The 18,569-nt window shown below is 52.2% G+C and overlaps 1 protein-coding gene across 1 annotated transcript in view; it reads right to left on the bottom strand.

Annotated features, from left to right (window-relative positions):
- The window catches only part of LOC126471221 (trichohyalin-like), a 167,239-nt gene that overhangs the window by 70,300 nt on the left and 78,370 nt on the right, over window positions 1-18,569 (bottom strand). The window contains exon 2 of the mRNA XM_050099345.1: window positions 16,375-16,719. Within this exon, the coding sequence (XP_049955302.1) occupies window positions 16,375-16,719 (345 nt within the window). The remainder of the gene's footprint in view (window positions 1-16,374; window positions 16,720-18,569) is intronic.

The following is an 18,569-nucleotide window of genomic DNA, read 5'->3' as shown; positions in this document are numbered from 1 at the left end:
CATCGGAACTCCCGGCAATGGCCGCCGTGCCAGACGGCCCTTGCTGTGGCTGGGTGGCGCCCGTGAGGAGAGCCCCTGATCGGAGTGGGTGGTATCAGGGCGGACGCTATGCAGATGAAACGCATACGGGTCCAAAACTCTGGCCGCTCTTCTGCGGCCGTCTCTCTGCATGGTACTGATTCCTCAAGTGCTGCTTCTCTTGCCCCTTCGGCCTTCCCTTCCGTGGCTACCCCCTGGGAGGAGGGTCAGGCGCGTCGTCTAGGGGCAAAACCTTTCCCCCGTTATCTAGTTTGCACCAGGACTGATGGAGATACTTTCACCAGTGTCAAACCTTTATTCTTTGTGGAACACATTGAAGACAAGTTCGGCGAAGTGGACTCCCTGAGCAAGATGCGGTCGGGTTCGTTACTGATAAAAACTGCTTCGGCTGCCCAATCTGCGGCCCTTCGTGCCTGTACCCATCTTGGCACAATTCCCGTGTCCATTACCCCTCACCAGTCTCTAAATATGGTACAAGGTGTGATTTTTCACAGAGACCTCATCCTTCAAACTGATGAGGAACTTCGGGACAATCTCGGACGGCGGGGTGTTCACTTTGTTCGGCGTGTTCAGAAGGGTCCTAAAGATAATCGTATTGATACTGGTGCCTTTATCCTGGCCTTTGAAGGGGATACCCTTCCTGAGAAAGTTAAGATTATGGTCTATCGCTGTGATGTGAAGCCGTACATCCCACCTCCTATGCGGTGTTTTAAGTGCTTGCGTTTTGGCCACATGTCTTCTCGCTGTACCCAGGACCCTCTCTGTGGTGACTGTGGACGTCCACTCCATGAGGGGAGTCCCTGTGTTCCCCCTCCTGTATGTGTAAATTGTCGTGGTAGTCATTCTCCTCGTTCAGCAGATTGCCCCGTCTATAAGAAAGAAAAAAAGATACAGGAGTATAAGTCTCTTCATCGTTTAAGCTACACAGAGGCCCGTAAGAAATACGCACGATTGCACCCTGTGTCCATGACATCTAGTTACGCCTTGGTTACATCTTCATCCCTTCCTCCCCCTTCCTTACCCCCATCCCGGACCCCTCTCCTTCCCCCCTCCCCTGTGGCTCCCACACCTTTTCCTCTGGGCGCTGCCCCCCTCCCCAGCCGGAGAAGTGTCCCACTCCTTCGGCGTCTGCCGGTCAAGGGCGCCTCTCCCAGGATGCCCCTTCCCGGCACCTTCCAGGTCAAAGGTCTGCTGCAGCGCGGCGACCGCGAGAGCCGCGGTCTATCGGCCCCCAGGTCGCCCGGTCTCTTTCTGTTCCTGATCTTGCTGCAGCTGGCTCCATTATGCCACACAGCCCTCCTCGATCTCAGCCTGAAAAGAAGAAGAAACATAAGTCCCGGGACAAAGAGCCTCTGGTGTCACCAGAGGTCCCTTCCCCGGCTTCACAACCGGATTCTGACCTGTCGTTTATGGATGTCGCCCCCTCCTTGTCGGTGACGGGTGGGGACCCGGCGGTATGACTGGATTTAGCGTGTTCAGCCCTCATTTAAACCATCGTTCTGTGGTTCTCCAGTGGAATTGTAATGGCTACTATCGTCACCTTCCGGAATTGAAATCCCTTCTTTCGTCCTACTCAGCAGCTTGTGTGGTTCTCCAGGAATCTCATTTTATTGATGCTCACTCACCGACCCTCCGTGGGTTCCGTGTTTTCTGTCGAAATCGGGTCGGACCCTTGCGGGCTTCTGGTGGCGTTTGTACGTTGGTCCGTACAGACATTGCTAGCACGTGGATTCCTCTCCACACTACATTGGAAGCGGTTGCTGTTAGGGTCCACTTAGACTCTGCAGTCACAGTATGCAATCTTTATCTCCCTCCTGACAGGACTCTTACACCTGCTGCCTTAACCACCCTTCTTCAGCAACTTCCTCCTCACTTCCTCCTCCTTGGGGATTTTAATGCTCATCATCCTTTGTGGGGCAGTGCCTTTCCATCTAGACGAGGTCTTCTTATAGACCAATTTATTGCAGACCACGACCTATGCCTTCTTAATGATGGCTCCCCTACTCACTTCAGTGCTGGTCATGGTACCTTTTCTGCCATTGATCTTTCTCTTTCTTCTCCCTCTTCCTCCCTTCATTACACTGGTCGCCACACGACGACCTTTGTGATAGTGACCATTTCCCGTTGATTATCACGCTCCCTTCCCGCTCCCCGATGCACAGGTTACCTCGTTGGTCTTTCCACCGCGCCGATTGGCCTCTATATACTGCACAGGTCGAGTTTTCTCCCTCTTTGTTGGGTTGTATTGATGTCCTACGTGACGTATCTGCCGCGATTGTTCGCGCTGCTAACCTTGCTGTCCCGCGCTCATCTGGACAATTTCGTCGTCGGCAAGTCCCGTGGTGGAGTACGGCCATTGCCATTGCCATCCGTGATCGCCGTCGAGCTTTGCAACACTTTAAGAGGCACCCATCTGTAGCCAGCCTTTCTACCTTTAAGCGCCTTCGCGCTAAAGCCCGTTATTTAATTAAACAGAGCAAACGGATATGTTGGGAACGATTCGTTTCTTCCCTTGGTTCCACTGTCCCTCTGTCACGGGTATGGGCTACACTTCGCTCTCTCCAAGGTTGCCATCGGCAGTCCACCCTCCCAGGCCTTCACCTCCCAGATGGCATTTGTACGGACCCATTAGTTCTCGCAGAACATCTTGCGACCCATTTTGCAGTGGCATCAGCGTCGGCCTCCTATCCAGCTGCTTTCCTTCATCAAAAACAGCAGGCTGAAGCTGTCACCTTATGTTTCACCACTTGTGAGTCAGAATCTTACAACGAACCTTTCACTGAATGGGAATTTCTTTCTGCTCTATCTTCTTCTCATGATACGGCCCCTGGCCCAGATTCCATTCATAACCAGCTGCTTCAACATCTCAGTGCTCCACAACGGCACCATCTTCTTCGGGTGTTTAACCGTATCTGGCTCCAGGGTGACTTCCCTTCTCAGTGGAGGGATAGCATTGTGGTTCCTGTCCTTAAGCCTGGTCAGAACCCCCTATCTGTTGACAGCTATCGGCCAATTAGTTTGACCAATGTTGGTTGTAAGTTACTTGAACGGCTGGTAGCCCGTCGGCTCACTTGGGTCCTCGAATCTCGGGATCTATTGTCCCCTTACCAGTGTGGCTTTCGAGAGGGACGATCTCCAATCGATCATTTGCTTCGCTTGGAATCCGCAGTTCGGCAGGCTTTTTCCCAGCGCCGCCATTTGGTTGCAGTGTTTTTTGACCTTCGCAAGGCCTATGACACGGCCTGGCGCCATCACATCTTACTAACCCTTCATCAGTGGGGTCTTCGGGGCCCACTCCCGATTTTTATCCGCCAGTTCCTGATCCATCGGTCATTCAGAGTTCGAGTTGGTACTGCTTTTAGTTCTCCACGGACCCAGGAGACGGGCATCCCACAGGGTTCTGTCTTGAGTGTCCTTCTTTTCCTCATTGCTATCGATGGACTTGTGGCCTCTGTCGGTCCCTTGGTCGCCCCTGCCCTGTATGTGGATGATTTCTGCATTTGGGTTAGTTCCTCCTCGATGCCATCTGCAGAACGGCAGCTCCAGGTGGCTATACGGCGTGCCTCTGCATGGACCCTCTCACACGGGTTTCAATTCTCTCCTTTAAAATCGCGGGTGGTCCACTTCTGTCGCCGTACTACGGTCCACCCTGATCCAGAGCTCTATCTCGCTGCACAAAGATTGCCTGTGGTTCCACAGTTTCGTTTCCTAGGTCTTCTTTTCGACAACAAGCTCACTTGGCTGCCCCATATCAGACTCCTGAAGGTAGGATGTTTCCGAAAACTCAATGTCCTTCGCTTCCTTGCCCACTCCTCTTGGGGTGCAGACCGTTCCCTCCTCCTCCGTCTTTATCGTGCTCTAGTTCTGTCACGTTTGGACTATGGTTGTCAAGTTTATGGTTCAGCTGCTCCTTCCACGCTGCACGTGCTGGATCCAGTCCACCATCGTGGTATCCGTTTGGCCACCGGTGCATTCCCTACGAGCCCTGTTGATAGTCTCTTGGTTGAAGCTGGGATCCCCCCCCCTTTCTGTTCGGCGGTCCCAGCTTCTGGTGTCTTATGCCCTTACTATCCGTTCTTCTCCCACTCATCCTTCCTATTCTATCCTATTCCCAGACCATGGACGTCGCCCGCCTGACTCCCACCCTCGGGCGGGTTTACCGGTTGGGCTGCGCCTTGCGTCTCTTACCCGTGATTTTCGGCTTCCTTCTTTGTCCTGTCTTCCTCGCTCCCTCCCCTCCACCCCTCCTTGGTTAGTTCCTCGGCCTCGAATTCGGATGGATCTCCGCCGCGGTCCGAAAGATTCCATCCCCCCGGTGGTGTTCCGTTCCTTTTTCCGCCAAATTTTATGGGAGTTTCGGGATGCTGTTGTTTTTTACACTGATGGCTCTAAATCTGCTGATCATGTTGGGTATGCCTTCACGTCCTTTGTTGGAACGGAAAATCATCTACTGCCACCCTCATGTGGGGTGTTTACTGCGGAATTGATGGCAATTTCCCGGGCCCTTACCTTTATTAAACAATCCCAACACAACCGCGTTTTGTTATGTACGGACTCGTTGAGTGGCCTTGTTGCTATTGACCGGTGTTTTTCGCGCCATCCCTTGGTCTCTGCCATCCATGACCATCTCGCTGATCTTCACCGTGCTGCTTGTTCCATTGATTTCCTATGGGTCCCGGGCCATGTGGGTATCCCGGGTAATGAGCTCGCTGATCGTTTGGCTGGGGGAGCAGTTACTTACCCCCCGTTTTCTGTAACCCCTCCTGCAGCGGATTTACGGCTTCACATCAAATCCCACTTTGCACAGTCATGGGCCAATTCTTGGGAGGCTACTCCACTGTCTAATAAACTTCGTGCCATTAAGGTGAATCCAGGCCCATGGCGTTCTTCCTTTAGCCTCTCCCGCAAGGACTCGACCACACTGTGTCGTCTCCGCATTGGCCATACCAGGCTGACCCATGGTTTCCTTTTGCGTGATGAGCCACCCCCACTATGTGGTTGTGGAGCCTTCCAGTCAGTGGCCCACATTTTGGTTGAATGCCCCCTTCTTTTGGCTCTGCGTGCTAAGTACAGACTCCCCCACATTTTACCTTTGATGTTGGCTGACGATTCCCGGATGGTCTCTCTGGTTCTAGGTTTCCTCCGGGAGAGTGGTTTTTATTCTCAGTTTTAAAGTTTTTCATCTCCCTCTGGTGTTGGGGCGGGGCGGTGAGTGTTTGGGTGTCTCCCACTGTAGGCAGTGTTCAGAGATTCCCGATTCACCTCCCTGACCGGAATCCTCTTTTCTTTCCCTTTTACTCTGTTTTTACCCCTTCTTTTTAAGGCTTGGTTAGTTTTTCTATTCCCATCCGTACTTTCTGCATTATAGCAGTTGTACCTTTTAAGACACAGGTGGTCTTGCCTATGCTGCTTCAGCATAGTGTTGGGTCCGTTCTCTTGCCAACTTCCTTCATTTGTTTTTACTAATGACAACGTGACTGCCCTTTTACGTTTCCCCTTTTTCTGTTTTATTTTTCTGACTATACTGAGATGTCCCGTTAGCAGAATGGAGTCTATTTGAAACAAGGGACTGATGACCTTGCTGTTTCGTCCCTTTAACCTCAAACAACCAACCAAACAACCAACCGTACGTGAAATTCCTCGCGTGGAGTCGTTTATACGCGCTCCCTCGATGGATTGTCTGACGAAGAAATTCAGCATTACCTGTCTGACCAGGGCGTCACAGCTGTTCATCGGGTTATGAAAAGGGTTGATTCGAACATCATTCCAACCCGCACTGTCTTCTTGACATTTGACAAAGTTCAACTCCCATCAAAAATCAAAGCAGGCTATGAGATAATTTCCGTTCGCCCTTATGTCCCAAACCCTACGCGTTGCTATCGATGTCAGCGGTTCAATCATACCAGCCAGTCCTGTTCCAATCCGGCCAAATGTGTTACGTGTGGCAAGGATGCCCATGAGGGTGCTTGTCCACCTCCATCCCCTCGCTGCATCAACTGTAAGGGTGACCACGCTGCCTCCTCTCGAGATTGCCCCGTTTTTAAGGATGAAAAGCTGATCCAGGAAATAAGAGTGAAGGAAAAGGTGTCGACCTTTGCTGCTCGAAAGTTACTCGCCAGTCGACAGCCCACCGTGCCTCAGAAAGGTAAATACAGCGCTGTCCTTGCTTCTCCTCGACCAACAAAGGAGGCGGCCACGCAGACTTGCGACTTCACCTTTAGTACCACGGTCGTCAGATCGGCCAGCGCAAAGATCGCCCGTTCAACCTCACCCCTTTCGCCTGCCCACTCTATGGCTCACCCTTCATCGGGTTCTGTTAAATCTCGAGCCCAAAAGTCAGACGCCAAGTCTTCGAAAAAAGAGCATTCTCGTGAAGAGTTTTTACGTACCGCAACTTCACAACCATCGGTTCCTCCTTCATCTAAACATCATACTTCTAAGAAGGCTACGAAGAAACACAGTTCCTCTCCTTCTCCGCCAAGGCGTGTCCCATCTACAGCACCACCTGGCGGAAATCGCCCTCGGCCATCTTCTGTGTCGCCGAGGCGCACTGCTGGTGGCCGGTCAACTGGCCGATCGTTGGTGGCAGGAGCTGCTCCTGACCAACCTATGGATCAGGATCTTCTGCCTTCGACTGAATGCCATTCCATGCTGTCGGTCGCAAGCTCTGAGCAGTCGTTGAGTTGACAGCACCCTTGGTCACGTTCCTCCATTTTCTGTTCACCCTATGTCCATTATCCACTGGAATATCCGCGGCATTCCCGCCAATCGGGAGGAATTGTCGATCCTTTTACGATCCTACTCGCCGGTCATCTTCTGTCTTCAGGAAACAAAGCTGCGTCCCCATGACCGCTTTGTTCTCCCTCATTTTCAGTCCGTCCGATATGACCTCCCCTCTGTTGAAGGCACTCCAGCCCATGGAGGACTCATGATTCTGCTCCATGATACTCTCCATTATCACCCAATCCCCTTAAACACTTCCTTCCAAGCTGTCGCCGTCCGTCTTTCCCTTTCTGGATACACGTTCTCTCTTTGTACGGTATACATTCCATCGTCTACACCAATGGCACGAGCTGATCTCCTTCATCTTCTTGATCAGCTTCCACTCCCCTATTTGCTGGTTGGGGACTTCAATGCCCACCACCCGCTTTGGGGATCTCCACATCCTTGTCCACGTGGCTCACTATTGCTAGACGTCTTCCACCAAGCGGATCTAGTCTGCCTCAACACTGGGGTCCCCACATTTTTGTCTGCCTCCACGGCAAATTTATCTCATTTGGACCTTGCGGTCGGTACTGTTCCGCTAGCTCGGCGCTTCGAATGGTTCGCCCTTGATGATACACACTCGAGTGACCACTTTCCATGTGTTCTTCGACTGCAGCCTCAACTGCCATATATGCGCTCGCGTCGCTGGAAGTTTGCCCAAGCCGATTGGACACTTTTTTCGTCTCTAGCGACATTCGATGACCGTCGCTTTCCCAGCGTCGACGATGAGGTCACACATTTTACCGACGTTATTCTCACAGCTGCGGAACGTTCAATACCACGCACCTCCGAATTGCCCCGGCGCCCTCCAGTTCCTTGGTGGAACGAGGCATGCCGTGACGCAATACGTGAGCGGCGACGTGCTCTTCGCATTTTCCGTCACCATCCAATTTTGGCCAACTGTATCCGATATAAGCAGCTCCGTGCGCGATGCCGTCGCGTCATCCGCGATAGCAAGAAGGCAAGCTGGAAATACTTTATTAGCTCATTTAACACCTTCACTCCCTCCTCGGAAGTTTGGAGTCGGCTTCGACGGTTCTCAGGCGCGCCTAGTTTCTCCCCGGTCTCTGGGCTCACTGTCGCGCATGATACCTTAGTGGACCCCGTCGCAATTTCTAACTCATTGGGTCAGCACTTTGCTGAGATTTCGAGCTCTTCAAATTACCCGCCAGCGTTTCTCTCGAAGAAACGTGCAGCGGAAGTGCGACATCTTGCTTTCTCCTCTCACAATCGCGAAAGCTACAATACTGTTTTCTCCATGCGCGAACTCCAACATGCACTCTCTTCTCGCTCCTCCGCCCCAGGACCGGATGGTATCCATGTCCAAATGTTGCTGCATTTATCAACCCATAGCCTGCGTTACCTCCTTCGCCTTTATAATCGAATTTGGACCGACAGTACCTTTCCCAGGCGATGGCGGGAAGCTATTGTCGTTCCCGTTCCGAAACCTGGAAAGGACAAACATCTCCCCTCTAGCTATCGCCCCATTTCTCTCACGAGTAGTGTCTGTAAGGTTTTGGAGCGTATGGTGAATTACCGTTTAGCTTGGTGGCTGGAGTCCCGCAGTCTTTTAACACCAGCCCAATGCGGATTCCGAAAGCATCGTTCTGCCGTTGACCATCTTGTTGCTCTCTCCACTTATATCATGAACAATTTTCTCCGGAAACGCCAAACGGTAGCAATATTTTTTGATCTGGAGAGAGCATACGATACCTGTTGGAGGACAGGCATTCTCCGCACACTGTTCTCTTGGGGCTTTCGAGGCCGGCTGCCCCTTTTTCTTCGCGAATTTATGGCAGAGCGCACATTTAGGGTGCGGGTGAACACTACTCTCTCCCGTACTTTCTCCCAAGAAAACGGGGTACCCCAGGGCTCCGTGCTGAGTGTTGTACTGTTTGCCATCGCCATTAATCCAATTATGGATTGTCTCCTTCCTGATGTCTCGGGCTCCCTCTTTGTGGACGATTGTGCGATCTACTACTGCTCTCAACGGACCAGCCTTCTTGAAAGACGTCTTCAAGGATGTCTCGATCGCCTCCACTCGTGGAGCATCGAAACCGGCTTCCGTTTCTCACCCAGTAAGACCGTTTGTGTAAATTTTTGGCGACGTAAGGAGTTTCTTCCGCCCTCCTTACATCTAGGTCCTGTCAACCTTCCGTTTTCCGACGTCGCTAAATTCTTGGGTCTTATGTTTGACAGAAAACTGTGCTGGTCCTCCCACGTTTCCTATCTTTCGGCTCGCTGTCTGCGTTCGCTTAACGCCCTCCGTGTCCTGAATGGTACCTCTTGGGGAGCGGACCGAGTGGTCCTTCTCCGCCTCTATCGCGCCTTAGTGCGCTCGAAATTGGATTATGGAAGCATAGTCTACTCCTCTGCTCGGCCGTCTATTCTTCGGCGTCTCGACTCTATCCACCACCGTGGATTACGTTTAGTATCTGGAGCTTTTTACACCAGCCCTGTGGAAAGCCTTTATGCTGAGACTGCTGAACCTCCGCTGTCCAATCGGCGGGCAGTCCTTCTGAGTCGTTATGCTAGCCATCTGTCTTCCATGCCTGCTAATCCAGCGCATGACCTTTTTTTCGACGCCTCCTTTGATGTCGGGTATGCAGGCCGCTCCTCCTCCCTACTACCCCCGGGAGTCCGCTTCCGTCAACTGCTCCATTCTCTTTCCTTCCGCTTTCCTAAAACCTTCTTGACAACTTGGGGTACAGCACCGCCTTGGCTCCGTCCCCGGATCAACTTGCTCAGAGACCTATGTCAATTTCCCAAGGATGGTACCCCTACACTTGTTTACCGTCGGGCATTTGCTGCTCTATGTGCACAAATGACGGATGCCACATTTATTTACACCGATGGCTCGAAAACATCGTTAGGTGTAGGGAGTGCCTATATTGTTGGCGACACCCCAAATAACTTTCGGCTTCCCGACCAGTGTTCGGTTTATACTGCGGAGCTTTACGCTGTTCTCCAGGCTGTCCACTACATCCGCCGCCATCAGCGGATACAGTACGTAATCTGCTCAGATTCTCTCAGCTCTCTCCTAAGTCTCCAAGCTCTTTACCCTGTGCACCCTCTGGTCCACCGGATTCAGGACTGTCTGCGCTTGCTCCACCTGGGGGGCGTCTCAGTGGCGTTCCTCTGGCTCCCGGGACACGCTGGTATCTGTGGAAATGAGGCGGCCGATATAGCGGCCAAGGCTGCAGTCTCTCTTCCTCGGCCAGCTATTCAGTCTCTTCCGTTTACCGATCTACGGAGCGTTTTATACCGCCAAGCTGCTCATTTATGGCATGCGCATTGGTCAACACTTCCCCACAATAAATTGCGGGAAGTGAAAGCCCTTCCTTGCGCTTGGACCTCTTCCTCCCGAACGCGTCGTCGGGAGGAGGTAATTTTAGCTCGACTCCGGATAGGGCACTGTCTTTTTAGTCATCGACATCTTTTAAGCGGTGATCCTCCCCCACTCTGTCCCCACTGCTCTCAGCTGTGGACGGTCAGACACCTTTTAATTGAATGCCCCTATTTTAATCCGTTACGCTCCCGTCTACAACTCTCGCCTGATCTATCGTCGATTTTAGCAGATGACACGCGCTCAGCTGACCGCGTTCTACAGTTTATTAGTGACAGTGAAATGACGTCAGTCATTTGAAGCTTTTTTTTGGGGGACAACCAACCCCTTTCTATAGTGGATTTTTAAGCATTCCTTCTGCCTTTAGTTACTCAAATTTTATGATTTTGTTCCCATTCCTGCTGATTTTAAATTTCGATTTTTTCCTGTTTTCTATGTCACGGGCTGGGCGCTAATGACCATAGAAGTTTTGCGCCCTAAAACCACAAACAAAAAAAAAAAAAAAAACACAGGGATCACACTTCTGATACCTGAGCTGTGACCTCCTCATGCATGCCTTGGAGTGGTTGCTCGTCATCCTGGAGCATCGGAACTCCCGGCAATGGCCGCCGTGCCAGACGGCCCTTGCTGTGGCTGGGTGGCGCCCGTGAGGAGAGCCCCTGATCGGAGTGGGTGGTATCAGGGCGGACGCTATGCAGATGAAACGCATACGGGTCCAAAACTCTGGCCGCTCTTCTGCGGCCGTCTCTCTGCGTGGTACTGATTCCTCAAGTGCTGCTTCTCTTGCCCCTTCGGCCTTCCCTTCCGTGGCTACCCCCTGGGAGGAGGGTCAGGCGCGTCGTCTAGGGGCAAAACCTTTCCCCCGTTATCTAGTTTGCACCAGGACTGATGGAGATACTTTCACCAGTGTCAAACCTTTATTCTTTGTGGAACACATTGAAGACAAGTTCGGCGAAGTGGACTCCCTGAGCAAGATGCGGTCGGGTTCGTTACTGATAAAAACTGCTTCGGCTGCCCAATCTGCGGCCCTTCGTGCCTGTACCCATCTTGGCACAATTCCCGTGTCCATTACCCCTCACCAGTCTCTAAATATGGTACAAGGTGTGATTTTTCACAGAGACCTCATCCTTCAAACTGATGAGGAACTTCGGGACAATCTCGGACGGCGGGGTGTTCACTTTGTTCGGCGTGTTCAGAAGGGTCCTAAAGATAATCGTATTGATACTGGTGCCTTTATCCTGGCCTTTGAAGGGGATACCCTTCCTGAGAAAGTTAAGATTATGGTCTATCGCTGTGATGTGAAGCCGTACATCCCACCTCCTATGCGGTGTTTCAAGTGCTTGCGTTTTGGCCACATGTCTTCTCGCTGTACCCAGGACCCTCTCTGTGGTGACTGTGGACGTCCACTCCATGAGGGGAGTCCCTGTGTTCCCCCTCCTGTATGTGTAAATTGTCATGGTAGTCATTCTCCTCGTTCAGCAGATTGCCCAGTCTATAAGAAAGAAAAAAAGATACAGGAGTATGTCTCTTGATCGTTTAAGCTACACAGAGGCCCGTAAGAAATATGCACGATTGCACCATGTGTCCATGACATCTAGTTACGCCTTTGTTACATCTTCATCCCTTCCTCCCCCTTCCTTACCCCCATCCCGGACCCCTCTCCTTCCCCCCTCCCCTGTGGCTCCCACACCTTCTCCTCTGGGCGCTGCTCCCCCTCCCCAGCCAGAGAAGTGTCCCACTCCTTCGGCGTCTGCCGGTCAAGGGCGCCTCTCCCGGGATGCCCCTTCCCGGCACCTTCCAGGTCAAAGGTCTGCTGCAGCACGGCGACCGCGAGAGCCGCGGTCTATCGGCCCCCAGGTCGCCCGGTCTCTTTCTGTTCCTGATCTTGCTGCAGCTTGCTCCATTATGCCACACAGCCCTCCTCGATCTCAGCCTGAAAAGAAGAAGAAACATAAGTCCCGGGACAAAGAGCCTCTGGTGTCACCGGAGGTACCTTCCCCGACTTCACAACCGGATTCTGACCTGTCGTTTATGGATGTCGCCCCCTCCTTGTCGGTGACGTGTGGGGACCCGGCGGTATGACTGGATTTAGCGTGTTCAGCCCTCATTTAAACCATCGTTCTGTGGTTCTCCAATGGAATTGTAATGGCTACTATCGTCACCTTCCGGAATTGAAATCCCTTCTTTCGTCCTACTCAGCAGCTTGTGTGGTTCTCCAGGAATCTCATTTTACTGATGCTCACTCACCGACCCTCCGTGGGTTCTGTGTTTTCTGTCGAAATCGGGTCGGACCCTTGCGGGCTTCTGGTGGCGTTTGTACGTTGGTCCGTACAGACATTGCTAGCACGTGAATTCCTCTCCACACTACATTGGAAGCGGTTGCTGTTAGGGTCCACATAGACTCTGCGGTCACAGTTTGCAATTTTTATCTCCCTCCTGACAGGACACTTACACCTGCTGCCTTAACCACCCTTCTTCAGCAACTTTCTCCTCCCTTCCTCCTCCTCGGGGATTTTAATGCTCATCATCCTTTGTGGGGCAGTGCCTTTCCATCTAGACGAGGTCTTCTTATAGACCAATTTATTGCAGACCACGACCTATGCCTTCTTAATGATGGCTCCCCTACTCATTTCAGTGCTGGTCATGGTACCTTTTCTGCCATTGATCTTTCTCTTTCTTCTCCCTCTCTCCTCCCTTCAATACACTGGTCGCCACACGACCACCTTCGTGATAGTGACCATTTCCCGTTGATTATCACGCTCCCTTCCCGCTCCCCGATGCACAGGTTACCTCGTTGGTCTTTCCACCGCGCCGATTGGCCTCTATATACTGCACAGGTCGAGTTTTCTCCCTTTTTGTCGGGTTGTATTGATGACGTCCTACGTGACGTGTCTGACGCGATTGTTCGCGCTGCTAACCTTGCTGTCCCGCGCTCATGTGGACAATTTCGTCGTCGGCAAGTCCCGTGGTGGAGAACGGCCATTGCCATTGCCATCCGTGATCGCCGTCGAGCTTTGCAACACTTTAAGAGGCACCCATCTGTAGCCAGCCTTTCTACCTTTAAGCGCCTTCGCGCTAAAGCCCGTTATTTAATCAAACAGAGCAAGCGGATATGTTGGGAACGATTCGTTTCTTCCCTTGGTTCTACTGTCCCTCTGTCACGGGTATGGGCTACACTTCGCTCTCTCCAAGGTTGCCATCGGCAGTCCACCCTCCCAGGCCTTCACCTCCCAGATGGCATTTGTACGGACCCATTAGTTCTCGCAGAACATCTTGCGACCCATTTTGCAGTGGCATCAGCGTCGGCCTCCTATCCAGCTGCTTTCCTTCATCAAAAACAGCAGGCTGAAGCTGTCACCTTATGTTTCACCACTTGTGAGTCAGAATCTTACAACGAACCTTTCACTGAATGGGAATTTCTTTCTGCTCTATCTTCTTCTCATGATACGGCCCCTGGCGCAGATTCCATTCATAACCAGCAGCTTCAACATCTCAGTGCTCCACAATGGCACCATCTTCTTCGGGTGTTTAACCGTATCTGGCTCCAGGGTGACTTCCCTTCTCAGTGGAGGGATAGCATTGTGGTTCCTGTCCTTAAGCCTGGTCAGAACCCCCTATCTGTTGACAGCTATCGGCCAATTAGTTTGACCAATGTTGGTTGTAAGTTACTTGAACGGATGGTAGCCCGTCGGCTCACTTGGGTCCTCGAATCTCGGGATCTATTGTCCCCTTACCAGTGTGGCTTTCGTTAGGGACGATCTCCAATCGATCATTTGCTTCGCTTGGAATCCGCAGTTCGGCAGGCTTTTTCCCAGCGCCGCCATTTGGTTGCAGTGTTTTTTGACCTTCGCAAGGCCTATGACACGGCCTGGCGCCATCACATCTTACTAACCCTTCATCAGTGGGGTCTTCGGGGCGCACTCCCGATTTTTATCCGCCAGTTCCTGATCCATCGGTCATTCAGAGTTCGAGTTGGTACTGCTTTTAGTTCTCCACGGACCCAGGAGACGGGCATCCCACAGGGTTCTGTCTTGAGTGTCCTTCTTTTCCTCATTGCTATCGATGGACTTGTGGCCTCTGTCGGTCCCTTGGTCGCCCCTGCCCTGTATGTGGATGATTTCTGCATTTGGGTTAGTTCCTCCTCGATGCCATCTGCAGAACGGCAGCTCCAGGTGGCTATACGGCGTGCCTCTGCATGGACCCTCTCACACGAGTTTCAATTCTCTCCTTTAAAATCGCGGGTGGTCCACTTCTGTCGCCGTACTACGGTCCACCCTGATCCAGAGCTCTATCTCGCTGCACAAAGATTGCCTGTGGTTCCACAGTTTCGTTTCCTAGGTCTTCTTTTCGACAACAAGCTCACTTGGCTGCCCCATATCAGACTCCTGAAGGTAGGATGTTTCCATAAACTCAATGTCCTTCGCTTCCTTGCCCACTCCTCTTGGGGTGCGGACCGTTCCCTCCTCCTCCGTCTTTATCGTGCTCTAGTTCTGTCACGTTTGGACTATGGTTGTCAAGTTTATGGTTCAGCTGCTCCTTCCACGCTGCACGTGCTGGATCCAGTCCACCATCGTGGTATCCGTTTGGCCACCGGTGCCTTCCCTACTAGCCCTGTTGATAGTCTCCTGGTTGAAGCTGGGATCCCCCCCTTTCTGTTCGGCGGTCCCAGCTTCTGGTGTATTATGCCCTTACTATCCGTTCTTCTCCCACTCATCCTTCCTATTCTATCCTATTCCCAGACCATGGACGTCGCCCGCCTGACTCCCGCCCTCGGGCGGGTTTACCGGTTGGGCTGCGCCTTGTGTCTCTTAACCGTGATTTTCGGCTTCCTTCTTTGTCCTGTCTTCCTCGCTCCCTCCCCTCCACCCCTCCTTGGTTAGTTCCTCGGCCTCGAATTCGGATGGATCTCCGCCGCGGTCCGAAAGATTCCATCCCCCCGGTGGTGTTCCGTTCCTTTTTCCGCCAAATTTTATGGGAGTTTCGGGATGCTGTTGTTTTTTACACTGATAGCTCTAAATCTGCTGATCATGTTGGGTATGCCTTCACGTCCTTTGTTGGAACGGAAAATCATCTACTGCCACCCTCATGTGGGGTGTTTACTGCGGAATTGATGGCAATTTCCCGGGCCCTTACCTTTATTAAACAATCCCAACACAACCGCGTATTGTTATATACGGACTCGATGAGTGGCCTTCTTGCTATTGACCGGTGTTTTTCGCGCTATCCCTTGGTCTCTGCCATCCATGACCATCTCGCTGATCCTCACCGTGCTGCTTGTTCCATTGACTTCCTATGGGTCCCGGGCCATGTGGGTATCCCGGGTAATGAGCTCGCTGATCGTTTGGCTGGGGGAGCAGTTACTTACCCCCCGTTTTCTGTAACCCCTCCTGCAGCGGATTTACGGCTTCACATCAAATCCCACTTTGCACAGTCATGGGCCAATTCTTGGGAGGCTACTCCACTGTCTAATAAACTTCGTGCCATTCAGGTGAATCCAGGCCCATGGCGTTCTTCCTTTAGCCTCTCCCGCAAGGACTCGACCACACTGTGTCGTCTCCGCATTGGCCATACCAGGCTGACCCATGGTTTTCTTTTGCGTGATGAGCCACCCCCGCTATGTGGTTGTGGAGCCTTCCCGTCAGTGGCCCACATTTTGGTTGAATGTCCCCTTCTTTTGGCTCTGCGTGCTAAGTACAGACTCCCCCACACTTCACCTTTGATGTTGGCTGACGATTCCCGGATGGTCTCTCTGGTTCTAGGTTTCCTCCGGGAGAGTGGTTTTTATTCTCAGTTTTAAAGTTTTTAATCTCCCTCTGGTGTTGGGGCAGGGCGGTGAGTGTTTGGGTGTTTCCCACTGTAGGCAGTGTTCAGAGATTCCCGATTCACCTCCCTGACCGGAATCCTCTTTTCTTTCCCTTTTACTCTGTTTTTACCCCTTCTTTTTAAGGCTTGGTTAGTTTTTCTATTCCCATACGTACTTTCTGCATTATAGCAGTTGTACCTTTTAAGACACAGGTGGTCTTGCCTATGCTGCTTCAGCATAGTGTTGGGTTCGTTCTCTTGCCAACTTCCCTCATTTGTTTTTTACTAATGACAACGTGACTGCCCTTTTACGTTTCCCCTTTTTCCGTTTTATTTTTCTGACTATACTGAGATGTCCCGTTAGCAGAATGGAGTCTATTTGAAACAAGGGACTGATGACCTTGCTGTTTGGTCCCTTTAACCTCAAACAACCAACCATCCTTGCCTTCTTCTCCTTGCCTTCTTCTCCTTGCCTTCTTCTCCTTGCCTTCTTCTCCTTGCCTTCTTCTCCTTGCCTTCTTCTCCTTGCCTTCTTCTCCTTGCCTTCTTCTCCTTGCCTTCTTCTCCTTGCCTTCTTCTCCTTGCCTTCTTCTCCTTGCCTTCTTCTCCTTGCCTTCTTCTCCTTGCCTTCTTCTCCTTGCCTTCTTCTCCTTGCCTTCTTCTCCTTGCCTTCTTCTCCTTGCCTTCTTCTCCTTGCCTTCTTCTCCTTGCCTTCTTCTCCTTGCCTTCTTCTCCTTGCCTTCTTCTCCTTGCCTTCTTCTCCTTGCCTTCTTCTCCTTGCCTGCTTCTCCTTGCCTGCTTCTCCTTGCCTCGGCGTTTGAGACAGTCTGTCCTCTCTCCCCCTCTCTTCTTTTTCCTCTTCTTCCTTCCTCCCTGTGCGTGCCTGAAGGCCGACCCACGCGTTCGCACGCGTAGCGGGTGACGGGATAACGCGTAATTCCCCGCCCTGGGTAGAAAAGTAAGGCACGCACGTACCCCCTGGTAAAGGCCAGGCCCAGGGAGGGGTGATTGCCTGAGCTTATACCTTCTGACCATGCCAATTGGTCCCTCCGTCTGTTTCTCGGGAGGTGTGACCTGAGGTGTAAACATTCACCTAAGGCGGGAGTGCCGTCTGAGAGGGTCCCCACAAGGAAGGAGCGCGCCATCGGAGACGCTGGCAATCATGGGGATTCCTCCACAATGGATTTCACTCCATCTGTCTCCACTTCTGCCCAAAAACGGAAACGTGACCAGCCACCAGTGACAAAAGTACTACCGCCTGCCCCACAGTTCCTCGTCGTTTCTCGATCTGAGGACGGAAAGGATTTTTCCTCTGTCATCCCTTTCGTTATCCAGAAGGGTGTAGATGCCATAGCCGGATCTGTCAAATCTTCTACCAGGTTGCGTAACGGTACCTTATTACTAGAAACTGAGAGCGCCTTTCAGGCACAAAAACTGCTTCGGGCCACACTCCTGTACACGTTCCCTGTGCGGGTGGAGGCTCACCGAACTTTGAATTCGTCTCGTGGTGTGGTCTATACTAGCCCCCTCGACGGATTGACTGACGAGGAGATTCAATCTTTCCTCGCTGAGCAGGGCGTGACGGCTGTCCATAGGGCCATGAAAAAGGTCAGCAATGACCTTGTACCGACCTTGTACCGACCTGGACACTTTTCTTGACCTTTGATAGTGTTAAGCTGCCATCGCGCATCAAAGCGGGCTACGAGGTTATTTCTGTTCGCCCCTATGTCCCGACACCTACACGCTGCTACCAGTGTCAGCGTTTTAATCACACTCGTCGGTCTTGTTCCAATGCGGCTAAATGTCACTTGTGGCAGGGATGCGAATGAGGGTGACTGTCCACCTGTCTCCTCATTGTGTTAACTGCCAGGGTGACAATGCAGCGTCCTCCCGCGACTGTCCCATCTACAAGGAAGAACGCTGTACCCAAGAAATTCGGGTCAAAGAGAAAGTGTCCACCTCGGCTGCTCGGAAGCTATTTGCTAGTAGGAAGCTCACGCTGCTCCCAGTGGGGAAATTCAGTACTGTCCGCGCCTCTCCTCGGACTACCAGGGAGGTGGCAACCCCGACATGCGATCTGACCTTCAGCACCACGGTCGTCCGCTCGGCCAGTGCTAAGATCGCACGGTCGACGTCTCCTCTTCCTCCCATCACCCCACAGACACAAGCCCCTTCATCGTCTTCTGCTAAAACAAAGACCCAGAAGTCAGATGCACGTTCCTTCAAGAAGGAACCGTCCCGTGCAGACTTCCTATGTACCTCGACCTCCCAGCTATCGACCAGTACTTCCACCTAATGACCTTCCAAGAAGGCTCATAGGAAGCACAGTTTTCCTTCTCCGCTACGGCGCATTTCTTCTCCTGCGCCACCAAGCGGTTGCCGCCCCAGGCCGTCATGCGTTTCGCCTGGCCGCACCTCTGGTAGCCGAACATCTGGCCGTTCACCGGCGGTGGAAGCTCCTCCTCCCGGCCATCTTCCCAAGATGGCCGATGAACCTATAGACCCAATGGACGATGACTGTCCGCCTACTGATAGCGGCGGCAGTGCTCGCTCGAAGCAAGGCCCTCAGCGGCCTTCGAGGTGACCCCTTCTTTCATATTCCTTTCCTTCTTACGAT

Source organism: Schistocerca serialis, chromosome 3, assembly GCF_023864345.2.
Source record: "Schistocerca serialis cubense isolate TAMUIC-IGC-003099 chromosome 3, iqSchSeri2.2, whole genome shotgun sequence".
In the NCBI taxonomy this organism is placed as follows: domain Eukaryota; kingdom Metazoa; phylum Arthropoda; class Insecta; order Orthoptera; family Acrididae; genus Schistocerca; species Schistocerca serialis.
Note: the sequence above shows the minus strand (reverse complement) of the source record. Positions and strands in the feature narration are given on the sequence as shown.